This window comes from Nyctibius grandis, chromosome 27 (genome assembly GCF_013368605.1).
Source record: "Nyctibius grandis isolate bNycGra1 chromosome 27, bNycGra1.pri, whole genome shotgun sequence".
NCBI classification, from domain to species: domain Eukaryota; kingdom Metazoa; phylum Chordata; class Aves; order Nyctibiiformes; family Nyctibiidae; genus Nyctibius; species Nyctibius grandis.
Window position 1 is genome coordinate 3,979,414 of NC_090684.1, and position 26,783 is coordinate 4,006,196.

General features: G+C 44.8%; 2 protein-coding genes across 3 annotated transcripts in view; one reads left to right on the plus strand and one right to left on the minus strand.

Moving 5' to 3' along the window:
- The window catches only part of ILRUN (inflammation and lipid regulator with UBA-like and NBR1-like domains), a 33,921-nt gene extending 14,013 nt beyond the window's left edge, over nt 1–19,908 (minus strand). The window contains exons 1-3 of the mRNA XM_068419374.1: nt 19,655–19,908; nt 5,091–5,245; nt 1,221–1,418 (exon numbers count right to left, since the gene is read on the minus strand). Coding sequence (XP_068275475.1) covers nt 1,221–1,418; nt 5,091–5,245; nt 19,655–19,812 — 511 coding nt within the window. The 5' untranslated portion in view covers nt 19,813–19,908. The remainder of the gene's footprint in view (nt 1–1,220; nt 1,419–5,090; nt 5,246–19,654) is intronic.
- A 1,069-nt stretch (nt 19,909–20,977) lies between these two features.
- Nucleotides 20,978–25,773, plus strand: SNRPC (small nuclear ribonucleoprotein polypeptide C). 2 transcript variants are annotated; one of them, XM_068419253.1, is made up of 6 exons: nt 20,978–21,066; nt 21,430–21,472; nt 21,916–22,024; nt 23,430–23,522; nt 24,153–24,257; nt 25,375–25,773. In XM_068419253.1, exons 1-6 carry the CDS (start codon nt 21,059–21,061, stop codon nt 25,497–25,499), a joined length of 483 nt encoding a protein of 160 aa, XP_068275354.1. In that variant the 5' UTR covers nt 20,978–21,058; the 3' UTR covers nt 25,500–25,773. The 2 variants fall into 2 exon arrangements, with proteins under 2 accessions (XP_068275354.1, XP_068275355.1); XM_068419254.1 differs by having other exon boundaries at nt 20,983–21,066; nt 23,433–23,522.
- Nucleotides 25,774–26,783: the final 1,010 nt, after the last annotated feature.

A 26,783-nucleotide genomic window follows, 5' to 3' on the forward strand; every position in this document is an offset into this window, starting at 1 on the left:
TGTAACCCCCTTACAAACACCATCAATGCCCCACAACAGCCCAGGCAACTGGCACCCCCCCTCCACGATGCCCACTGACCCCTCCCGTGGCACCGCGGCGCCCCCTGCTGCCCGCCCGCGGCGCCACACCCGGCCCCTCTGGTGGCCCCGGTGGCCACCAAAGCCACCCCGAAATGAAAAACCAGCGGGCGACAGCCCCGGACACTTGCCAGGTCTCACACAGCTGTATTTGGGGGTTAACTAGCACAGAGGCCATTAATTATAGTGTCAGGGAAGGGCATCCTTGACTCAGAGCTCGGTAGCCAAAGGATTGTGATTTGTGGATCGTTTTCTTTCAAAACGTGCAAGTTTAGGAAGCTCAGTAAGATCTTAAACCGTGGGCAGCTGGGACAACCTCGGCTTTACCAACACACAGGCCTGTGGCAGGCAGTGCAAGCTGAAGAGGGCTTTCAACCTGCACGGAGGAATTTATGTCCTTCCTTCAGGGACAAGTTACATCCACTCTTGACATCAGCATCTCGTACGTTTACTGAGAATTCTGCCAAACCCCCTGTACTTCTGAGCAAAGAGGTATTTTTAACTCTGAGTGCTAACATCTCTCACTCAAACCCATGTAACTTGGGATACTCCCAACTGCCAAAACAGACACAAAGATGTTCTCAGTATAAACTAAAGCTGGCTAAAAATGACTGAAAGACTCCACATGAATGAAGATGTTGGTGGCTCAGGCTGAGGCACCAGGCAAAATATCAAAAAGTGGTTTTTAAGCACAGAAAAATGGTTCACAGTAGATGCACCAAGTTACACTATTAAAACCTGGGCCTTAACTAAACTTCTTAGATGAGGTTTTCACCACCTAAATAGATTTTATGCCAATATGTAGTTCAGCGCTGGAAAACTAGGAAAAAATCTCAACAAGGACCAACTGGGAAAGAGTCTCCAGGAGAGCTGCGTGAGTTCCTTTGTTTTTCAGAGCTTTCTGTAATCTACAATTTGTTCCAATGTTTAGGAAACAGTTCTGTGCTGACCAAGACAACAAAGCAGCTCACTTAATGTTTTCTCTGTTTGATTTTTCTATATTTAGCCTCAGAGCTGGCAGACCTCTACCTTCACCTTTTGGTTATCAGGAGAGCATCTGCAAGTGGCCAGGAGCACATATTTTGTCTGCGGTGGGAATATCACAGAAAAAGGCCTGAAGTGTCAGAAAAGGGATCACTCACCTCCGTAATAGAGTCCCGTGGCAGTGCACATTCGCCACTGTCCCTGATACATTCCTGCCGTGCTGGGGCTGCACATCTGAACGCTGACGTCTGCAATCTCCTGGGGCTCCAGGGACCTGACCATCACCATGTTTACGTGGCCAAATTGGTCTCCCCCAACATACTTCAGGCAAACCCCCGGGGGCCACGCCTCTGTCCCTGGGATTAAAACAGAAGAAAGAATTACTGACAGTGCATCAGGAAAAGCTTTGTGCCTGTTTGTGTAAGGCTGGATGAAACATGCTTATTAAAACAGCCGTGCAATTGTTGAACAGTCAAAGGAATACCCAGATACACATAACACAGCCAGCAACGGGTGCTGAAGAACACCAGAGTCTTCAGACAAGGCTTAACTGGTCCATTCTGAGGCCAGGAGGACAATTTATATTTCTATTTGAATAATCTCTAACTCTTTTTTACACAGAAAAAAATCTCAAAGTCACAGTGTAACAGCTGGAAAAAAAAAAAATATCAACATAACCAACATGCATGTCCATTTTACCAATGCTAGAGACAAACATAAGGCCAGACCCAGGTGGGTTTTTTTTTTCCCACCTTTCATTTCTTTCTGCCTCCCTACATGTAGCTCCTGAGCCTTGTGACATCAAAATACAGGTTAATAATAGGAAGTGCTGGAAATACTTTCTTTCAGGGAATTCATTCTTTTTTAAGCCTGTTAGCAGTCTCAGGAGGAACTAATAGTTTGATTTATAATTGAAGAGCTAGTACTATTCTCTAAGTGGATTTATTTCCCTTCTTGCACCAACCCTTCTCTCAGCCTTGTGCAAAGGTGGAAAGGATTGTGAACATATGATTTATTTGTGGAGATCAGTGTTTAGACTGCAGATACTGGGTCTGACAGCGTGACCTGGCAATCTGTAGAGATAGAGAGAACAGTTACTGCATGCAAGCACAGCCATCTCTGCCAAAGATAACAAGCACTGGGGCAGACAAAAAGAAAAGCGCTTCTGAGACTCGTGAAAAATCAGTTCAGCAGGATTTTTCTTTTGCTTCTTCCCCAGTAATGTGACATGACTAAGCCAATGACTTTGAGATACCTTCTGCTTAGTTGAGGTTGATGGAAATGGCTAAGGAAAGCCTGAACCACCAAGAAACTTGGAACCACTCTATGGCTAGTCTGAGACGAGAACGGTGGAGGCTGATCTGACCTTAGGTTACCCCAGAAAGCATCCTTTGCAACAGCTTGCCTGCTAATTTAATCCCTGTGGATACTTCACTGAAGACACTGCAGGGACTGGTTTTGTAGGAAAGTCCTTATCTGTGGAATTCACAACCCAGCAGGGAAAGGATGATGTGAACAAGTAAAGTGGGATATTCAGAGCAGGGGATATATCACTACAGTTGGAAACAGCACTGAGATAGGGAGGACTCTGAAAGAGGAGCTGAGTGACTAGCTGACCTCAGACTATGGCGTGGGGGAGTTGGGTATGAAGTCTCATCTGAAAAGGTTGGCAGCCCAGCAACATGGTTCAGTTTAAATAATTTATGTGATTTTTATCTGTTTTAATGGCTTTAGGCTTGCAAGGTGCATAGAACGCTGCAACTGATAAGCCCCATAAAATGAAATGATGATTATGTCCTTCTATTTCAGTACACTCATCTCTCAGGAGATGATAAATTGTAGTTAACTGTCCTGCAGAGCCAGCAGCAGCTGGGGGTAGAGTGGGAAGAGGAAATAAGTCTTAAATCCTGCTGCTCTTTCAGCAATGGTTCTACTATACAAACTGGTATTTTGGCAGACAGTCCAAGCACCGTCCTGGAAGGTATCAGAGCAGGGTATTAGTTTTTAATAACACATATGAAAACCTGACTGAACCTAGCTTACTGCTTGCATGCTTAAAACTGAGAATCTCTCAGAGCTCTGCTTGTCATACTCGTCAGACACTAAACGCTGCGGTGACACATGCCTCAGGTATTTCGTGTTCTAGAACTGAAGTCATTTAATCAAGGATTCCTGTAGAGCTGTTAAAAACCTTGGCTTTGCTTCAGTTATCTACCTAACAAGCAGATATTATCTCGAAACACTATAGTCCTTTGATATTATACCTTAATTAAACCATTAAATGGTTTTAAATGCTACGGTCCTCCTTAAACTGCACAGTCATAACACTGTATGTGAAGTTGCATTTAACTAAAACATGCCTCAACAGCATGGTTTTAACAAGATCTGGCCTCCAGCACCACTGTTAGAGTACAGATGTACGTTTTAAGAAGCCAGGCTTTAACCCACACAGAAGCCAAAACAAACGTTGGCCTTGCCAGGAACTCTCAAGTCAAGATGAACTCCCTTTCCTCATTTTAGAAGGCCTATGGATTTCAGAAGGTCAAACATTCCAGGAACAATGAAACATTGCTTGAACTAGGATGTTAAATTAAGGCTGAATTTGCATGCAGGAAAGACTACATCAGAGGAACACGAGAGGAAGGAGCCTGAAAGGAGCAAGACAGGGGTGTAGCCATAACACACGCAAATTAAGGTACTAATAGTGGAGAAACAAGACCTGTCAAACTTACTACATTTCTAAGACCTGTATTTGAGAGACAGTTGAAAAATTGCCAGTCAATTGTTCACACTACTGGAGTTTAAGCAAGCTATACGTGTCACCTTTCCATTGTCCTAAGTCAAACAAGTGGAGGCAGAAAAAGTAAACTGAAATAATTAAGTCCTTTCTCTAGAATAGTCTCTATAAATTAGTGTTCTTAAACACACACCCCCCCCCTCTTCTCACCTCTCATGGCCTGATGAAATACTCCTAGATTTTTAGTATGGTTTTAGTCTCTGTTATACTTTGATATTCAGCACAAATCCGTACAGCACTCGAGTACTGCAGTTATTTACAAGGAGAAATACTAACACAGCTGAACTTTACTCATGATGATTCATGATAGTGTACCTTGTTGTGCTATCATTCTCCACAAAAGTGCAAGCAGGTCAATTAAATTCAGACACATAGCTTAAACATTCATGCAACATCCTGTCATTGCAACACCTGAAGACAAGGTATTCCCTTTGCATCCATGGATCTCATTTTTCTGACTCCATCCCAACAGATCAAGCACTGAGAATGCATTTTGCCCAGTCTCACTTCCTGGATTCCAGTCACCGTTTTGACTTATTTCATACTGGAATGTGGTCTCTCCAGCCTTGCATCCTCTCTAAGCATTAAAAAACAACTCTGTCAAAAGTGTATTAAAAAGTAAAGGGTACCTGCCATGTTACCCTTGCATTGCTACCTCTTCTCAGAGTTAGATCATTTATCACTGCCTCCACAGAGAACACAGTTCTGCAGAGAGCAAAATGACCGGGATGGTCAGAGACACGGTGTGATGGAGGGCAGCAGTAATATACAGGCTGGTTGTGAGCTAAAAGGCTCAGATTTAAAGGGATCTCTTCACTGACTTAAAAACACATTCCATTTGTTTGCATCAAGTGATCAGAAACATGACTAGCTAAGGATTCTTAATCTCTTTTCAGAACCAACTACTTTCATTAAAACAACAAAACCAAAACCAACTTATACTTCAATTTCTTTCATCTGGAAGTTTCCTAGAGTTCTTGTTTGTGTGGCAGCACAAGGAACAAGACTGGGGAACTGATCGAGCTGCACATCTCACCACAAAATGTTTGTGCCAGCATAAGAAGGGGAATACGCATAGGTTGGTAGGCTTCCTCCTTCAGGAACAGGGTGGCCCTCTCTGAAGTTAAGAGCACACAAACCTCCTGCCTTATGCCAGCATCTCTTCCATCAGATCCAGCATCCCATCGCACAATTCACACTACATCTGTTTTGCTACAGTCAAAAGCCTTACCTGTGTTTTGTATCCTCCATGTTTTTGTAAACTGCGTATCAGGAGGGATGGACTCTCCTTCACCTATGGTGACATCTTCAACAAAGGACATGGAGGGTACGTTGATATTTGGACTCTCGAAATCATAGTAGGCTCCAATGGCGGCTTGTAGATTCCTAGAAAGTGAAAAAAAACACAGATTACAACCTAAAGTACACGTGGGTCAGGTCCTTTCCACAGGTTTACGTATGTCATCCTAAATAGTTAAGCAAAAAATATTATCCACACTATATTAGCTCTGCTGCTCATATTTTTTTTAAAGCTTTTATCTCTATCACACATGGATTCTCCAAGATAACAGACCTCAAAATATAGCGTTTTACTTGCCAGTGACACTATTTTAGACCACTTTTTTACTCTGCTTCTTATTTTCATGGGAAATATTGAAACTTATGAGTCTGAGACCTCCACCCCATTAGCTCTTTACGAAATTTGCCAAAAAGTTCTAGAGATACTGAGGGAAGTGCTACACAGCAGCATGTAAACAAAAGGGTGGTTTCTTTCTACCAGCCTTGTTTGCTGAACTAATTTCAAAAGGGCTGAACCTCTCCGTTTTATTTTGGCACGGAAGGTCCAAAAGGAGCATAAGATGAACAAAACACACAGCAAGCTCTTATGATCACTCTCAGGGCCAAAGGGCAGCAGCAGCTATGGATAATAACTCAAGCCTTGCCGCTTTTGAGACACATGGTCATGTATGAGCCACAAGTACTCTAAGACTATTTATTAATCATTAAAGCAACTGCTCAGCTCTGGATAGACACAGCTCAGAGGAACTTATAAACCATACGAGTCAAAAGTTCTTACTGAATAAAGACAAATGACAGTGGAAGTCTGATATATCAAGGACATTCAGAAAGCCACAAATGCTATTGATTCCTGTGTCGTGGTGTAGCTGAAACTCATATGACAATTAATTTGAAAAGAGGAGCAAACAGGAAGAGGATTCATGAGTCTTAGCTGCCATTCCACGATATACTATTAAGTTATTATGTAAGTGTTTGGCAAATCATGTCATTCCTCTGTTTACGCATGTCTGTGAAGTTGTGGCCCTAATTTACACGTTTTGAGTAGGAGCTGTGAGAATGGAGATGAGTAAAATCTCACCAAATGCAATGGGCATAACTGCTTTTTATTCACGATTACAAAAATCTGTGTTGCTTTTTTGAGCAGGATAGGAAAAAAAACCTTCAAGAACTGGGAACCACTACTTATAACAAAGCCACGTACAAGGCTAGTCAGAAGCTGCACTGTATGGGCACAGTGATATATAGAGGGTTTGTATTGTGTGGTGGAGCGTCATGTGTCTAAACCAAAGCCAGAAAGCCAAGGTGAAAGCAAGAGAAACATTTGCAGCATGACCCTGAGAAAGAGCAAACACAGGGCTTTTTGGACTGCTCGCCAGCTGGAAAGAGGCTCGAAACGGTGAGCAAAGGAACTGCCTCCTGTTCAATTCCTACAGCGTTCAAGGGAAAGAAAATAAAATCAGATGTTCTGGATAAAATCAGAACTGCATGGGGGAAGTACCACTGCCTTCTCCTCACAGAAAACACAGAGGACCCAAAGCATAGTAGCTAATAGCACTGGAGCTTGGGTCAAAGGGGCTAATAGCAGTATTAGGCAGATCTGCGAGCCACCCGCGATGGGGCAGGTGGGAGAGGACCTAAACCACAGATGCCTCAGTTTGGTAATCCATCACGAGTGACAGAAGATAATCACGCTGTGTCAACTGCAGGAGTTACTGCCAGCCTGCTCGGTCTCCCAGAGCACAGCCAACGCGTTAGGAGGCACTGGAGGAATGTTCTGCACCACACGGCCACGGTGATCGATTGGCAAATTCAGCGCATGGAGGCTCACAGCGAGACCTTTCGCCATCAGCACGGAATGGACTTTGATACAAAGCGGACACAAAAGAGCCACCGTGTAAGATTTCCACATTTAGAACAATGAATTTCAGAGCAGAAGCCATTATTCAGCTTGAGGCATTTTCTCCTTAGGAGTGTCGGGGCTATATTTAATACAGCCAGCTCAGTCAAACGCTGCAGGAAGGGTGCATGTCACATTAGCCAATAAATAGAGACAAATGCTCAGCTTTACGTCACCAACCGCCTGTTGCTTATACACTGCACAAGATTTACATAACTCTCAACAGGGCTGTGCCAAGAGACTCCTGTTCGCTCAGCCAGCTAACACTATGATCTAGAGTTTAGTTTTCACTAGGATTTCTTCCTGTATTACAGCAATCCACAGCAAAAGGTATTCCAAGAGCTGCAAAAGACAGCAATACAGCTCTTTCTCTTCCTAATCCACTACCACATAAATACATTTTTAGACATACCACAACATCTTGTGAGTTATGATTCTGCAATCAGTAGTAATGACTTTTTATTGACATTGAGAGGACAAATTAAAAGTTCCAAGGGGAAGATTTCTACTGTAATTCTTTGCAAGGCAGCCTGCACTGTTTTTTGTTTGCTTGGCTGTAAATACTCTTCAGAAGGTAGTGGGCTATTTGTGCACATAGGCCCTCTGCCAACCCTCTTCCCCTCCCTGTGTCATGTTTCATTGCTTGCTTTGCCATTGGGAAACAACGCCAGTCCTCTGCAGCATTTAGTTAAAAACTAACTAAAGAAGAACACATGCCGAAAAACAGACCTGCCACCCTTTGAGATCAGATATTCACAAACCCACCTTCCCGCTCCCACCATTTCAGAATGTCCCGAGTTGGAAGGGACCCACAAGGATCATCGAGTCCAACTCCTGTCCCAGCATAGGACAGCCCCAGAATTAATTTTGATCAACGCGGGGCGGGTTTTGTTTGGGATGAGCCCTTTCACGTGTTCGGATCTATCTCAGCCTTCCCACTAGAGAATTAAAAAGCAGCTTCCAGAAACTAAAGAGAAATTGAAAGTGGCAAGAGCCAAAGTCAGGATGACAAAGCAAATCTGACTTGAGTTCAAGTTCTTTGACACAGACAACCCTAAGAGACAGCCACTGAGAGGCCGTGTGGCACCGCTCTGCTGCGGGAGATACCCACAGCACTCACATTTTAGTCATGTTCTCTGCTTACACAACCAGCAAAGCCAGCGACCTACCACTGCTAGCTTTGTTTCCACTCTTTCCAACAGACTGTGCTTCCCCTTCCCTACCCCCAAAAACCCCAAGTATCCGTTTGAATGCAGTACTTTGCTTGGGGAAAACAAGTGCCATTTGCAGAGGCAAACTATTTGCAACCTGATTATTTCCAGGTTCTTGAGACTAAGTAGTACACCCTGCTGCTCTGCCTTTCTACTATAGGGATAACATTAGTGGGAGTTTACAAGCAAACGCAAGCGTTAATACGAGAGATGGCTTCAAGGTCAAACACACTCAAGGCCTTGAAATAGGTCTTTTTTAAAAAAAAAATATACATAAAAATTTTCTTTTAGGTCTTTACCCTTGTGCCTCAGTTGTAATTGCAGGTACTTCAGGGACAGGAACAAAGAGTTAGACCTCAGAGGAAGGTGTTATCATCTAAAGGCTTCTGCCTACACATCCATGCCTGCTTCATTTTACTCCTCCTAGGTGTGACTTGCACCACACTACCCCTTTGCTCTCTGCCATATGAGATAAATTACTATTATAAACCAAACAGCTTTGAAATGAAGATGAGCGCGCCAAATCCAGCCAGTGTAATTTACATGGCTGATCTCTCCTAATTACAGGGATGGCCATACATCTCTTTCTTAACACAGCCCTTCAGGTGTCAGGCCCTCCTTACCTTTCCTAAATTAAGCAATTTTTCCATTCTTAGAGCAGTCCTGGACTGCAACAGTTTGTAGCTCTGCCATACTTACAGAGCAGGTCTGGCAGGATTTAGGCTCAAAGTTCTGAAAGAATCCTGCAATCTGAAGTCACCCCAGTGACCTGGTGAACCTACTTAAAATCAACACAGTGCTCAATTTCAGTCCTAAGAGCAAGATCCTGGGGAGAAAGAGAGGGGAGAAGGTCACAGATAAAGGTTATAGCTCCATATTATCCACCAAATCCCTTCTAACTATGGGTAGCCCACTCCTTCCTCTCCAAGGGCATCCCATGACTCTTGCATGTCAAGTGCTTTTCCAACAAAACACCACCCGCAGAACCAGAGAAAGTGTTTCTTTTCAGATCAATTCTTCTGCTCTGCCGCTTTGTTTCAAGCCTCAGGAGCTAAATTACAATAGTGAAGTTAAAACCTTCTCTGCTAATAGCTCTGGAGATGTCCCTTAACAACTCTTAAGTGTTTGCAAAGAGTTGGTTTATCTTGAGCCATTCTTTCCCTTGCCTGTTTTTTTCCAGACAGCCTTTTGTTATGTTAAACCAATATATTTAGACAGCAATTACTTCCAATTAACTAGGTCACCACGCAGTATTCAAAAAATAAAAGAAACTCTTCCAAATCAATTCATAAACCAGAGGCCTCCTTATACAACCTGTTGCATAAACAAAAAGCAATATACGGGTAATTGGAGTTATTTTTAATTGAATCAGATTTTTTTTTAGGAGAATGAAGAAATCGAAGCTTACTCACTGCGGCTTTATGCAAAGCAGGGGATGCACACACCACCTAATCCTTCTGTTACCAATAAAACATATGATTCTTTCAACACATACAAGTTAAGCATCTCGGAAGGAAAGTAACACAAAGAGGCCATCCTAACACACCAGACAAGGGACATCAGAGTCCTGGCAAACAGCTATTCTCAAAACAGGTAGAGGGAAAGTGAACTGGAGGAATAGTCTATCATTCAGCAGCTGTACCCCTCCCACACACCCCTCCCACTAACCATCCTGCGTGGCTGACACAAGGAATGGTATTTTGGTTTTGTTTTCAATGCAGCAGCTAAAAGATCTGAACTCGAAAAAAAAATCCCTTACGGTGTGCAGGCTGTCTAATGTATGTGGTGACACATAAGAATTCCATTCCAAAACTCCACTTTTTACAACAGTAGAAAGAAACAACTTTAAAATTTTAACTATCAGTGTTATAGGAATCTAAGTTTACATTTATTGTCAAATTATTGGATGAAAGATCCAAAGAAAAAGGATTTTTTTATTTAAAAGAAAGATTTCTGGGGGGTAAAAATTCAAATCAAATCACAGCTTAAGCTCAAAATCCAGCATGTAAATTTTGCTCTTACTAGCTCCTGCCCACTCCTACAGCCACACCACCTATCACCAGCTGACGGGTGAAAGCTTCCAGTGCTCTGATTCTCCTGAGCTGTCAGAAAAAGCGAAGGCCAGACTTCTCAGTGGAATACCGAGTTAGCCTTCGATTTAGAATTTCACACAGGATGTAGCTCTTAGATCATACACAGACAGTAGGGAGAGGACATTTATTAAGTCAAGCAGAAAGCACTTTGACAAATGGACTCGGTCACTTCGTTGTGCAGAGCAAGTGTAATAAAGTGAACGCCAAGGTACATTTATCTCCCTCTGTGGAGGGAGGGAAAAGCCAGGCAAGTGCCCAAGCTGTAACGTATGTTCGTTGTATGTGCTCAGCACTCACAGACGGTGCAATATTTTGTCATGAGAAAAGCAACTCGGGTGTCATTCTCCTGGAAACACGCAATGCAAAAACTGAGCAGCGATATAAAAGTACAATAAAATCTCAAGAACATAATCTGTTACGTAGAACACCTTGCACTCTTTCCATAACGGAATTCTCAACCTTTACAGACCCTTCTCTCGTCCTCCAAATGGAGGATGTAACCAGGCACCACAATACCCCATAAGGTGTCTATTGTTAGAAACAAAGAAAGGTGCAAAAGAGAGAGCGCAGCAGATGGATAATTTCTCACTCCTAAATAATGGAACATCTCTACATCATACAGGTGGGAGAGATTAAAAACCTACATGGAGGACACCCAAACGAGGCAATCCTAAACCCACTCTTTCTGTCCCTTAGTCTCCAGTATCTTCTTTGCCCCAACTATTGGGGAACTGGATTGATAGTACTACAGGCTAGGACATCTCAAGCAGCTCTCCTGTTGCTCCTGAAGTCGGAGATCCCTCACTCAAAGCCTTAGAGAAAGCTGAAGGGGCTGGGGGGAAGAGGTGCACAATGTGCTCATTACACCACAGGGAAGCGCTTCTACCTGGAGTTTTCAATTCAAACATTTTCAGTAGAGATGACACATGGCAATTAAGAGGAAAGTCTCAAGATGCTTTGAAGGACCGGAATTTTAAACAGTGAAGAGCTTTCAATAGACATAATTTCAGAAAGCAAAATTTGTCTATCAGTTATCTTCATTCTTGATGTCTCACACTGAACTGTGAGGTTGGGAAACTACCTTAGAAGATGTTAGAAGATCCAAAAGGACCGCTGAGGGAAGCTGAAAGCTTTACGCTGAACTTACACAGCTGAAGGAGGGCAGGAAAAAAAAGGGCTGGCTAATTCAAAGCTTATGTATTTTCTCACATGAAGCCACAGAAAAAACATTTCATTGTCTTAGCTGAAAACAGGCAGTTCCAAATACAAGTGGGATGTTCCAGGAAGAAGACAGAAACCTGTGGTGAGTAGAAGCAATGCTGTGCTCTCTGCAGGGGCAGTGCGAGGAAAGCAACTGAGTGGCCACAGAAGAGGGACACCATTTTCTGTGCACCCCAAACCACCAAAGGAAATCAATTTCCTTTAGCAGGCTTTTAGACACGCACAAACACATCGGCAGTTTAACCATTATCGGGGTGCCTGCACTTGGCTGAGCACTGCACCTTGCCAAACAACAGCAAGCGGCCTCAACGACAGCATCAGTACTACGGTGCTACTACAAGCACGAGTCCACACAGCCACCCCCAGCAGCTGAACCCTCCTAAAGCAGGTGGTCAGGAGCTTTAAGTGTGGAGTAAAATATTTTGAGAATGTCACAGCAGGAGCTGCTCTCTGCTTGCTGCCACTGAAAACAGGCAACAGCTTTTCCCCGTGGAAAGTAATCAAGAGCTGCCAGTACACAGAAGATTCTGTAACTGCTAATTCCTCAGTATCAACTATGTCACCAATCTATAATTGTCTGCATTAAAGTTAAGGGGGATTAAGCTACAGAAACTGACTGAGAACAAGTTCAGGCATGTAAGGCAGTCCAGCTGGACTAAAATTATATTGTACCCAATTCCTTCTGCTACAGTTGTCTGCTTACATTTCCATTTCACACGCACCCAATTTTTAAACGTTTTGTATCTTGGAGCGTAGCACAATTATAGTATGCTCCATAGTTAAAAATACAATATATTTTAAGTCTAGACATCATTCAAAATAATCAGGTCAAATATTTGAGTTATTCTGGAGGTGTATGTTTGGTTATTTTAATGCACTAGATAAAAAAATGTTTTCTTGGACAGCTTTTAATTGTTGAATTCTATAATTTTGTTATTTTTAGTAGCATCAGGGGACAGCTGTGGAGACCAGAGATGAACAGTCTACAATTCACACGTACTAAGATGACATCCATTATGCTTTAAGTTAGCCACAACAGATTAAACAGTTTAAAAACTGTTTTCTGCTCCCCAGCTACAGGGTACGATGACCCCATGTACACACTGCTTAGCAGCAGCCACAGCTCCAGTTCTGGCATTTTGACACCAGTACATCAAGAACTACTAGACCTGTTTCTGTGGTGCCTTTTCTGCCCTTAAGGACAACATTTCATTAAATGTTTAGAGTAAGAATGCCATCAAGTTTAAATCCTCATCTTCCCTCTCCCCTTTATCAAAACCCAGATGATGTTTTAAACCAAGTCCTTCACCCTTCTCACCACATTCAGTTCAACTGGTTACCACCTACAAATATTAATAACTAGAGACACATTAAGACCTAGATTAATTAAAGCAATTCCTATGTGCTGAGACACAAGAGTACAAGATTGTTTTGTTTTTATCACCTGACCTAGGAAGAAGAGAAGCAAAGTAACACGACTTCCCACCCGCCGCTACCACTTCCCCAACAGATGCCTGGATGAGTACTGAACTAACCCAAAGAAGTTTCCAGGGAAGGAGGAGGATTGGCTTGAAAGATCAGGTCTCAGGTTTCCTGCCTCCTCCATGACACGAGGATTCCCCACTGCTGCCCTCTCAAAAGGAAAGGAGTGTCAAGACTAAGCGTGAGATTTACACAGAGCAGTGGGAAGTTTTCCTCAGATTTATCTAAATGTGGATTAGCACAAGGGAAGTCACAGGAGTCCCACGGGCTGAGACGTGGAGCAGACAGAACACGGACAGCAGGGTCCCCTGAACTCGGCAAAGGCAAAGCACACACACCCCAACGCCCCACTCACCACGGCAGCACCGTCTTTGTGGCAAATCCAACAATGCCAATATGAACACGAAAGACGGGTTTATATTCATTACTTCAGGGAAAGAGAAAATCCTACCATTTGTTGTTTTATCCTGCCTTCCCTTTGACTTCTCACATCTGGACAAAAAGAGGAAAACTCAGTAAATGTAGCAAGATAGAACATCTATTGAAAATCAGATGGAGTTCTCTGATGTCCAGTAAACTAATCAACTGCTATCAACAAAAACGCTGCCTTCAAACAGCTGCAAAAACCAAATTGATATGATCACACTTCAGTCAGGATTTCCAAATAAAAACTAGAGAAGAGATCTTGATATAAGACCAGAGAAGAATAGATTTTTCCCCACAACAAATGTTCAACAAATACAAATCTAACACCGTATTAGGTCTATAATCAGAAGTATTTGATCAGTCATAGGAAAGATGCATATTTGCATCTAAAGAATGATCTAAACCCAGTGTTTTGATTTAAGAGATCAACTACATTCCTTGGGGGTTGCTGGTGTTTAAGTAAGGGTTGGAATAAAAATGCAGGTAATTTAATGGCAGCAGTTAGTTGTTGGGAACCCCTCTACCACACCAATCATGTAGAGCCAGACTGCAATCAGGGAAATTGGCTTTTGATATAACCACACAGTCAAAGGTTTCGTGGTGCAGCTAAGGCCACACATTCCACCTCAATATTCATATCCTGACAGGTAATGCCTAAAAACTTCACGGCTGCACGGTCTGACTTTCCATGTCCTTATATTTGCTTTCTACATATGCTTGTTCCATAGATCTTTGAAACATAACACACAACTATTTGAAGACCGGAAAAATACCGTACCATAGGATGACAAACACCTGCAAGGTTAAAAAAATCAAGACCAGGGGTATTAGTGTTACCCATTGTGGGAAATGCATCATGTGTGAGTGAATCCTGGTGATTCGAGCCTGTTACGTTAAATTCTGTATGCCCTGAGGTGTTACCTAAATATACCTCAAGTGTTTCTCTGAATAGTATCTACACTCCAGCACTAATATCAAGTGTAAGCAGATACATTTTCATGCACAGGTCTGAGTTTTACTTAAAGTAGCATCCTATCATCTTCGTTAGAAAGCAAAAATCAAACACTTATACAAAGTCAGAGTAAAAGTAATAAAAAGCTCCTATGAGCTAAAACGTGTCTTTAGACTCCCAATCAAGTACATCCACTTCTGGGCAATATAGGTGGTTCATTTGACATAAAGAATTTAAACAGCCCACCCATAGGGATAAAAAAGTGCCTTTATAAGGCAATTTTGTTAAAAGCCAATATTCTGTCTGTTCTTTAAGATCAATAAAACACTTGCACAAAAATGTTAAGATACATTTACCTTGCTTTGCTCGAAAATTTCAGCTTTCTAATGTAAAAATCGATATCGCCACCATATAATCCCTGCCTCACCTTGGCTCACGTCACTCATACATACAGAAATGCCCTGCATCTTACACAATACAGAAAGAGGTTTTACAGCGTATTTGTTTAGTATTTTCAGAGATAAACTTATATTTTCATGCAAAACATCATATACTCTAAAGTACAAGTCTTCAGAGCTCTAGTTAAACCATGATACAGCTACAAATTCTTCTAAGCATATAAAAAAATTGAGAACTTACAGACTACCTTACAAATAATGACCTTAAAAAGACCTTTTTCACCAAAAAGCTAGATCAAAAGGCTAGGATTTGCAACAATAAAACTGTTTTCCCCACACAAATGGAAATCATGACACATTTCCATTAAATAGCACACCTACAAGACTAATAACAATTCAGCTTTCTAAACAAAAGCTAAAAAAGAGAAAGAAATATTACATGTAAATTACTGAAATATACATAAAGTCTTTCAAATGAGGAAGGGATTCCTTCACAGGCAACTGTGTTGAAATATGGAATTAAATCCAGCAACACTAGCTACTTCAAATTTATTCACTTTCTCACAGAATTAAAGAAGCTCCAAGCCTTACGCTGCAGCCTCTCACCCTCAAAGTCGGTACACTCTCCAAGTAAAAAAACCCAAACGATTCCTCTTCCTTGTCACAATACAATTTCCATACCAGCTTTAGAGGAATCTAGTGACTTTTATGAAATAGGCCTTAACTGAGTGTCAACAAAACATAAAATACACATTCTTTGCAAAGTTTCCTCCGCTCTTACACTAATCCATATTGCTGAAAACCAGTCAGGGCCAGGCTTGCACTTCAAAGCTTTTGTTTTGCAAGTGTTTTCAAGGGAGTCCAGTCTGCCTTGGTACCATCTCTCCAGAGACCTACAACTGTCCCAGTGTCAGGAAGATTGTGAGCAGGTATTTGGGCACAGACTCATTCAGCATCAACCGTCTGAGCTGAACAATCTCTATTTTTAAAACATCAGCACAAAGGGTTGTTCGAAAGGAGTTTCTTATGTCGGTAGACTGAGCCTAGACAAGTTCAGACACGCTCCTGGCCATACTATCACATAACACTGAAGAGCTGTAGTCAACACCTGGAACTTCACTTTACCACAAAAATCACTCCCAACAGCCCCCTCCCTCCAACCTGCGGTGCGGGATGTGCTTCAGTGTGCAGGCAGCCGGGCTTCGGCACTGCACAACATCTGGAGGGGGGAAGGGAGCAGGCAGAGTTAAGCATGCCATTTAATGGAGGGTGGATTTTTTTTTTTATCCTAGATGCAATGGCAGCAAAATGCCCTCCCAACTACGCTGCCTGGGTTTTCCTCCAGAGGAAGTAAGTGTTTCGGTGCCAAAACATCTTTGGGAGAAAGTTCACTTTTGGTTTTAGGCCAAAAGCGAGAGCTCAACCTCTCACTCAAAAGCCTCAAAACTTCTAATGAAAAATAAATAAATAAGCAGTAAAGAGGGACAACGTGTGCTGCCTTTGAAGAACGTACAGTTGGGACTCTCAGAAAGGGCAAAATAGGATTTATGTAGCAGAAAGCTAAGGAGTTAGACCAGCCCACAAGCAAAGCTCAAGGTGTAATTAAAAAGAGCCAGAACTCTAGGAAAGCATTGAATAAGTAACAGGGAAAAAGACAGCTCGCCAAAGCGTTTAACCTGTATTTCTTGAAGATCAAGGAACAGTCTCAGAAACTCAGGATGTGTATGTTCTACCTGAAGCATTTCTGCAATATTGCTAATAAAGCCAGCTGGCGGTTTCTTAGTACTGCCCCAAGTCTGCCAGAACTTTGAAAGCACATTCAGCAATTCCAGGTAAACTGGAGAAGTTTAGAGACTTTTAAAGGCTACTTACAAGTATCTGTATCACTCCACAATCAACCACCATTTTTCTTCCCCCAATTGGCTGAACAAGCTATTTTAAAATAATTCCTCTGTTCCAGCAGAACTGCAAATTCACTTAAAATATGTTAAATACAATCACTAATGATATTATTGGAAATATTCTTTCAAAACACATTCCAGCTCAGATTATTTACTACACAATATGTGAAAGGCATACAACAGGGAAGTAACTTCAGGTCTGGAGACTACCTAATTATCACCAAAGAGCAGCTTGCCACACATGTGAAAAAAGGTCTAGAGAAAATTATTTATATCTTTGTTAATTAACCCACACACGGGCATGGCTAAAAAGAACCCCGTCTGCCAGGTAAGTGCACTTCTCTCACCTTTGCTGTGAACTCCCTCACCATTTCCTGCAGATGAACATGAATCCTGGTGCAGAAAGATAGTGAAGGGATCACCACTACAGAAAGTGCCATACCTTTAACAAAAGGAAAAGTGACTTGACAGTCTCCTTGAGACCAATTATTTGCAGACTGGTGATAGAAGATTCTGACCCTAATTCTAGGCCACAAAAAACCCAAACCTAGTAGGCGACTGCCTAACATCACCTGGGGCAGTGTGGATTACACAGGGTTCCTCAACAAAGGAAAGGTGTTTCCAGAAAAGGAAAATGCATCTTGATGGCAGCTTTTTGTAAAGAGGGAGAGCAGGGTTAGTATATCCAGGCTAATAACCCAAAGGCCATACTAAGAAGAGGTGGGAGCTGGAGAACAAGACAGAAACACAGCAGCAGAACTGCAAACTGTACAAAACCAGGCACAACAAATGATACCACAGGTCAGGGAAGCGGCACCCTGGCAAGAACACACGAGAAAAACGAGCAGCACCTGCCAGCATACCTAACTCGGCTCCCTGCTGCTGAAAGGTTAGACTCGCACAGGCTTTAAGCCCACTCTAAGACTAACCACACTACAGCCTGTGCTAACTTTCATATACTCTTGTATACACCAACTCAACAGATTTCCTTTTTACATGCCCCCATTCATCTAAAGGCTTATCAACTAATACTTTCAAAAAAAACCACTGAAAACTTATGTTTTCACAACCAGACTAGCCACTGAAGTTGTGAAATTAAAGCTATTTTCATCACTTAAGATTTTCTTCAACTGTAATTAAGATTTTTTTTTTTTAAAGCCATTGGTTATAAGATTGTATTTGAGATACTGTTACTTCAAAAAGAAATTAAATACTCCTGAAAAAGAGCTGCTTCAACACAAACCAGGAATACTATGGTTATACACAGCATCTTCACGAGAAACTTCAAGCTCTGCTAAACTTTCTGCTCTCCCAAGGAACATCACAGAAAAAAACCCCAGCATTATGCTGCAGTATCAGTAGTTTCCTTCATATTATCAACACACGAATAAAGATGGAAAGCATCTTCTGCTGTGAACCACTTCTCCTCCAAAGCAAACTCCTGAACTCCTCGAGAGAGACCTTCTTTTGCATTGTATCAGCTTACAAAGCACATGGTATTATTTGCTATTCCCTTACTCCCTCTGCAGATGCAGATTTGCCAATATAATTCAATACAGAACTGTGGAAGGAGGGAAAGATGAAAGGAAAAAGGTGACAAAGTTGTATTATGACTGTTTATTCAAACAATCCCATACAAGTTCTTTCCCAACTGTTGATATCGAGACCTTCGCTTAGATTTCAAGTTTCAAACCTGAGGTTTCTGGATTTGATGTTACACCTCTAAGAAACAATAGTAACTACAACTTAACCAAGTAATCTCTGTTAACAATATCTGAAACAGAAAACACTTTGCTCTCCCACATCCATCACAGGGAAGAGATGCAAACCTATCAAAAGAGTCACATTTTGGTTAGTGCCCTACACAACAGCTAGTAGAGATGGTTTAAAAGATGCAAGTGCTAATTACAAGTCCAACCCCACCATCCAGACGGCAACAGCTTCACAACATTCTTTTGCAGTCACCAGGCTCTCTACACCACTAACACTCCTGGTTTCTGTTTTTCACCATTTCATTGCATCTTTCCCACGTTTTTCTTGAGCTGCAGCTTCCCAGACAACCTGCACCTGCTTTTTTTTTTTTCTAGGGCAGCAACAGAGCGCCTTTATAAAGCCAAAATATACACCAAAAGCCGGAGTATTTAGAAAGAGACCTCTAGTTCGCAAGCAGATGCTAAGTTTTTGCCAAACACCTGGGTAAGTTTCACGTGCAGGCTGTAGTAGCTCTAAGACTTCCATACAGCCTTTCTACCACGGGTTTCCCTCCTTCGGAAGTCCGGTTTAGGGTCCAGGACACCATAATCCATCCCTGAATTCAGCTCATCCTCCCGTTCCGCAGAGAAAGCGCCCTTTAAGAGCTCCTGGGTCCGCTGGATCACATGCCTCTCTTCCTATCAATTAGTCACTCTTTAACAGCTTCGCAGCCCTTTGACCGACGAGCTCCTCGCACTGGCAAAATCACAACCCCGACCTGGAGCCCGGAGGCGAACCCGAGTCCCTCCTCAGCCCCGTCCTGCTCCTCTCCTCCTCCGCGCTGCCATGATAGCTCCCTCCCCGCCACACACACCCCCCGCCATCACCGACCTCGGGGAAGGGGAGGGGAAAGAGGGGGCCCACAACAAACACCGCCCCCCCCCCCCCCCTTTCCCCGGCGGGGCCCCGCGGGCGGCGGGACAGGCCTGCTGTCCCCTGAGGCGGCTCAGAGCCGGGGGAAGGCGCCCGGCCCGGCCCGGCGCCCGGTCCCTGAGCACCGGCGGCCTACCGAGGCTCCCCTCGGGCGCTCAGCCTCCGCGGAGCGGGCGGGCGGCCTCCCGCCCTTCCCCTCCGCCGCCTCAGGGCCAACGGCCTCCCGCCGCTCCCCTCCGCCGCCTCCCCCAGGCCCACGACTCCCCCCTCAGCCCCCCGGTTCCCCGCACCAGTTGGTCATGTCGAGGAAGAAGGCGCAGCCGGCGGGGCTGAGCTGGAAGCCGAGCAGCCGTTGGAACTCGCCGATCAGCACGTCCTTGTCGGTGGTGCCCAGGCAGCTGAACTTCTGCATCAGCTCCGCGTCCAGATCCACGTCCATGCCCTCCATGGCGCTCAGCGGTGCCCGTCGCCGCCCCGGGGCCGCCCCGCTGCCGCCGCCGCCGCCTCAGCGCCGCATGGGGGCGAGGGGGGAGCGCGGGCACGGCGGGGGGCGGAGGGGAGGGGGCGCGGGCGACGCCAGCGCTGCCGCCACTGCGCAGCCGCAGCCCCGCCTCACGCCAGCGGCACGCGGCCTATGACGCCACCGCGCCAGGTGGCGTCACCCCCCGCGCGAGCGCGGCGGGGGAGAGGGGAGGGGGGGAGCGGTGGGCGGAGCGCCCGCGGCCCCGCCCGCTCCGCGGCGGAAGGAGAGCGGCAAGGGCGAGGGGGCGGGGCGCGTATGCAAATGAGCCTTGCGGAGGCGGGGGAAGGCGCTGGCTGTGGGGGGGTAAATTTGCATATCCCCAGCCGCGCGCTGCCGTAGATGGAGGCGGTGCGGGCGGCGGGCGCGCGTGTTGATATATGCAAATAAGCGGCGGGGCGGGGCCAACGACGTCACGTGGCGCTATGCAAAAGAGGCGGCGCAAGCTGTATCGGGTCGGGGCTGGCGCATGCGCGTGGTTTCGCTGAGTGTTTTTTATTTTTTTCCGCCCAAAATGACGCTTTTCCCGTTATTTCCGCTCTTTTTCAGCCCCTCGGGGCGAGGCCCGGCGGCTCCGTGGCCGGTAACAACGGGTATTTCCCACGAAGACAACAAGAGGTGCCGGTTGTGGCCCCGCCCGCGCTGGGGGCACACAGGCGAGCACGACGCCTGCTGTACGTTAAGGTTTTTAATGTAAATAAACTCTCCCTGGTTTTTCACGCAAACCTCCTGCCTTACGTCAAGGTTTTTCCTTCCCAAGCGGAGACGCGGGCGGCCGAGAAGCCGCGTCCCGCCGCGGCGTGTGCCCAGCGAACACCACCGCAGCCTGTCCCGCCTGCGGGCCACGTCCGGAGGGAAACAACGAGCGGAACCGGCCTCACCGCGGGGGGGGGGAAGGGGGCCGTCGTGGTGACGGTGCCCAGCTCTGATGTCGGTTTGCAGAGGGAGAAACTGTGGCGTCACTGGAGAAGCGGCTGAGGGGAGCGGCGAAGGCCCCTCCTGCGAGGCGGGAAAAGCGAAGCCCCCCCGGAGCCTCTTGTGTCCTTCGTGGGCCGCCGTCGCGCCCTGAGGCGCCGCCGTTCTACGGGAGCCGCTGGCGGTCAAGCGGCGGAAGGCGTCGCTACGTGAGTGCGTCACTTCCTGGCGGCGCCGGTGGCGGGGCGCGGGGAGCACCATGCCCAAGTGAGCGCGGCTGCGGCGGGCTCCGGTGCTGAGGGGGCGGCGGGAGGCAGGGCCTGGGCCGGGCGGGGGGGAGCCGGGGTGAGGGGCCTCCCGGGCCCGGTTGGTCCCCGGGCAGGGTTTGGTGACCGCGGCGGGCGGTTCGTGTGTGTTGAGGCCTCGGGAAGAGCGGAAATAGGAGAGGAAGGGGCGGGGGGTGTCCTGGGTGCGGGCTGCGGCGCTGGCAGGCCGAGCCCTGGGCGCTGGTTGGGTGCAGCGCCTCTTCCTTAGGCCGCCCCTGGGCACAGCCCTGGCGCCGTGTGAGGGGCTGGGCTTTAACTCTCACAGTGCAAAGTTATTTCTTAATAACGAGTTTTCCTTCTCCAGGTTTTATTGTGATTACTGTGACACGTACCTCACCCATGACTCTGTAAGTACCAAATCTTCTGCATGGATTCCTCAACTGTATCAAGTGCATTAAAATAAAACTTACATAGACTAAAGCCAGGTACTTGAAATGTTCCGGTGTCCTACTTGTTTTACTTCTTTCCTCTCCTACTTGTTTGCAAAAAAAGAAACAAGGACAGGAGGAATTTGAATGTCAGCAGCATTCAGCAGTTGAGGGCAGCTGACACTCGTGGCTGCCTATGAGTGTTGTGGTGAGTTAGTAGGAGCCAGCTGGCTGGGTGTTAGGGCAACCTCTTTTACTTAAACTGAGTTTCAACACTTATAGTTTATATGTAAAAGTTTTGTACATCACCTGTCCTGTGACCGGGCACAGAAACCAACCTGTTTTATACTGCTAAATTGCATATGTTTATAGAGTTTTACAACAATTCCCAGTAAACTTTGGGTTTACGTGCTCTTTCTCAGCCCTCCGTGAGAAAAACCCACTGCAGTGGCCGAAAACATAAAGAGAATGTGAAAGACTACTATCAAAAATGGATGGAGGAACAAGCTCAGAGCCTGATTGACAAAACAAGTAAGGCTAATCCTTCTGTGACCCAGGATTGCTCTCCTGTTACTTCCCCTGTCTTTCCTCTGGCTGCTTTTCTTCCATTCTCCCACGTTGATTATTCCTTATTTGCCTGTTGAGTCTTTGCTCTGTGAATCATGAGCAAAAACTTCACGTAGAATCTGAATCTTGAACTCATCAGAGTGGCGGATTCCACACAAGAGACTGAGGGCTCTGCCCAAGGGGTCGATGCAAGGAGGCATTTAGTGCCTCGCTGTGGTTGAGAGGGTCGTAGATACCCCTTCCTTTAGCACTGCTAGTCATGTCGTACAAGGTCACGTAACACATTTTTGCTTTTTGGGAATAGCATGTTTATGTAAAGAGCATGAATAAGAAATCCAAAAGATAGGAAAATGGACATTAAAATGTGTGGATTTTTGCATTTTTAAAAAAATGCTGCACTTGCTTGCCCTCAGTTCTCTAGGGATACTGATTTTTTTTTTCCTGTCTTGCTATTAAAGGCTTGAATAAAGTATGAAGTGTTTCCTCTGTCAGTTTGTAGGGTTCTTTTCCTCTTGCTTGTCCTCTGAATAATGGTTCTTTTTTCTGTGAAAAGAAATACAAATGCCAGATTAACTTTATGGCAACTTTATTTAGATCATAGAATCATAGAATATCTCAAGTTGGAAGGGACCTATACGGATCATTGAGTCCAACTCCCTGCTCCTCGCAGGACTGCCTAAAACTAAACCACATGACTAAGGGCGTTGTCCAGACGCTGATTGAACTCTGCCAGGCTTGGTGCCGTGACCACTTCCCCAGGGAGCCTGTTCCGTGACCAACCACCCTGTCAGTGAAGAGCCTTTTACTAATGTGCAGTCTGAACTTCCCCTGACGCAGCTTCATTCTGTTTCCTTGTGTCCATTTTCCTCATGATGCTTCCAACTTTCGCATCTTTTGCCTTCCTTCTAGTCGATTTCAGTCTTTTGAATTTCTTCTTTTCCCTTTCACGTAAGATGTTTTTCATGCTTTTTGTCACCTAAGTCATTGCCTTGTTACCATTTTCAAGGGAGCATGTCTTTACCTGATGATCCCAGGTGAAAGCTGCAGCTGCCAATCGTGTCATGTATCTTCTCTACCATCCGCCTTCCTGTTAGGTATGTGAAATTCATCAAGGAGCTCTCTAGTCTCACCTGGAGTAATTACCATAATAATTGTCTTCAAGAATATCAGGTGCTTCCACCATGACAAGCAGCATAAACCAGGGATTTGTTCCAGAGTTAGAACACCTGAGCACGCAGCATGACGTGAAGTATGCTCGGACCGCGTGGCATGAGAAGGACGATTGACGCAGGCGCTTCCTCAGCCTAGTAACTGGTTTTTCTCCTGGGATTCTTTCTTTCCTTTTTTTTTTTTCTTTTCCCCCCCAATGTAGCGGCTGCATTTCAGCAAGGGAAAATCCCACCTACACCCTTCTCGGCACCACCTCCCGCAGGAGCCATGATACCACCTCCTCCCAGCATCCGTAAGTCTCCACTGGACAGTTTTTGACTGGGATGGCAGCCCTCTTTAGCTATGTTGCATGTTTCCTGGACTTGTAAAGTCCTTTTAGCTTGAAATCAAGCTAAGACATTTTGATCTTGTGAATACCCAAATGCTTTGTAAGAGAATGCTTTGTATGAGTGTTTCAGTAACCATCTTGATCTTTAGTTTGTCTTATTTTAGTAATGTTGAGCACATTAATAGAAATGTGTGCCTCCTCGTTACTTGCTAGCTGCCATGTAGACACCTTCATTAAAACTTCCAGCATGGTGTTTTGTGGGGTTTTTTTTTTTTAATAGAATAGGATTGATAACCTTATTTTGCACTTCAGCTGGCAAACTTCTGAGATTCCTTTCTGCTTAAGAGTCCTGCTCTTGGAAGTAATCATCTGTATTAGGTATGCAAAAGTGGAAATAAAACCTAGCATATTCTTCCTTCGTTTCACTTTTTGGCACCTGAAGTCAGAGTTGAAACTGAAAATGAAGGCAGGCAGTTATAAAACAATCTAAGACACCTTCATTACTAAAATGTCCTATAAAGTTTAATAACTGTTTTGCATTGTTGATGAGTGTGAAAGCAGCCAGATGTGTAACCACTCTGTATACGTGTTCAGCTGGCCCCCCGCGGCCTGGCATGATGCCGGCCCCACATATGGGTGGACCTCCAATGATGCCGATGATGGGCCCACCCCCCCCAGGAATGATGCCGGTTGGACCCGGTAAGTCTGGAAATGGGTAAATCTCTGTCACTGCAGCACTGCGTGGTCTGGTTTGCAGGATGTTTGGGTTATATTTTCTCTCTCATTGGGCAATAGAGAGTTGTGAAAAGAACTTGGTGGGAAAACGTGAAGCAGCCGTGGTACTTGGGAGCTAGCTGGAGTGATGTGCTCTAGTTTATAGTTTGCATCACTCCAGACATCATGTTAGATGCAGCATGGATGGAGAGTTGCTAGTCCCTCTGTACAACTGAAGTTATTGGTCTGGTAAATTGTAGCTTTTCTACCTCAAGTCTTAGCAGAACGATCTATAATTGTTTAGGAATTCTGTGTTTGTAGTGCTTACAAGGGGTGTGCTTCAGTACTAAATGAATTTTATTGTTTCAAATGTCTCAAGATAATGTGTTCCAGGGAAACAATGTGCCTTAAAGTTTTTTTTTCAGAACTGCAAAGGCAAACTAAAATGTCTTTGATCCATTCTGCTTTTGAGCTTAATAGCATTTGAAGAATGCTCAGAGGACGTCTTATTGAAGCAGTTACTGGGACAGATCTAAAGGAATACACGCATGCACGCTAAAATAGTGAAGTGTTTTTGCAATTATTGTCTTGCTGCTAGAAACTGTTCTTTAGGTGTTTTTTAAAGGCACAAAATACATCCATAATCTATGATATTAGGCAGCATAGTGGCTGCCTGAAACAAATGGAGAAGCTGGATGGAAACCATTATTTCAATGCTTTTTAGGAGAGCACTTGCTTTGGTAATGCTGTTACCCAGCTGGAAGAAGTACGCCAGTCGTCTTTTTTGAACACGCTGGAGGATTTTACAGCACTTTCTTCCAAATGAACTTTCCAATTCAGTAATGAAACTGGTGTCTCTTTGAGTGGTCGAAAATAATTTATCAGTGAATATTGTCAAAAGTGGGCATGTAACCCAGGAACTTGGTTCTTGCTCTACTGATTGCTAATATCCTTCAGGGAAATGCAGTCCCTCTCAGCCAGCTTCCAGATCAAAGCTTACCTGGAGGGTGGGGGAGAGAACCCACACACATTATTGATGTGACTTGGCAGTTGCTGGTCCCGAGAGAGCTCTTCTCTTAACATCTCCTCTGTCCTCTTGTAGCTCCAGGGATGAGGCCACCAATGGGAGGACACATGCCGATGATGCCAGGGCCCCCAATGATGAGACCACCCTCCAGACCCATGATGGTGCCAACCAGGCCGGGAATGACCCGTCCAGACAGATAAAGGTGGAAATGGAGCTACCTTTTCTTTTTCATATTATGATCTTCCATATGATGAAATACCATAGACCTGTGTCCCTAGGAATTTGTATTAAAACAGTGTGTAGAGGAGATCTGCTGTTACTTCAGATTGCAGATGGTTTGACCTAGATGCACACTGGACTGATGCTTTTGTACCTGGTCTGAGTTTTTTTGGTGGTTTTTGTTTGTTTGTTTCCCCCCCCATTGAATGGTAAAACACAACAATAAAACATTGATGCTGGTTTACACACGGAAAATCTGAGCCTTACTCTGTGCATGGTTTTTCTGCTTGGCAGAAAGAGATGTCAGTTTGCTGTCAGTTTGCATTATTGCAGTCTACAACTACCTGAAGGGAGGTTGTAGTGAAGTGGGAATTGGCCTCTTCTCCCGGGCAACCAGCGATAGGACAAGAGGACACAGCCTCAAGCTTCGCCAGGGGAGGTTCAGGTTGGACATTAGGAAGCATTTCTTCTCAGCAAGGGTCATTAGCCATTGGAAGGGGCTGCCCAGGGAGGTGGTGGAGTCACCATCTCTGGAGGGGTTTAAGAAAAGACTGGACATGGCACTTAGTGCCCTGGTCTAGTTGACATGGTGGTGTCAGGGCAACGGTTGGACTCGATGATCCCTGAAGTCTCTTCCAACCTGGTTGATTCTGTGATTCTTTGTTCCCTCTTGCCTGGATTTTGCTACCTGTCTTACATGGATTTTTTTAGTTGTGTGTGGTGTTTTTTTTCTCCCTGCTTCTTTGGTAGCCTTGTATTACTATCTGCATTTTGAATTTTTGTTTCAAAACAATGAGTATGCGTGTTTTTAATTGAAAAAAAAAAAAGATGACATCAGAACAGACCAGTGTTATCTCTAACTGGGGAGACTGCAACATTAAGTGATGTTGTTGCTGGCACAGAATAGGTTGAATTTAATAAAAGGTTGATTCTGCACTGAGGGGATTAAAGAGATGCTGTTAAAAGGCTCCTTCTTGCAGTAAGTTATTGTTTTGATGCTGCCAAACATATTTCTGCTTCCGCTCAGTTCCTTTCGTAGCATAAAGGGATGTGTTGAAGACATATCCCGGGCCCTTTAGTTTATTAAAAGGATTTTGCTTTTGATGAGCCATACGTAACGCAGGTGCACAATTTCGATGAAATTAAAAGAATTTATTCTGTTTGCATAATCATCTGCTCTGTGCATGTCGGTTGTCATCCATTGCAGCCAGCAGAACTGTCCGACTCATTCTCAACATATTTGCATTCAATATGAAAGCGTGGGA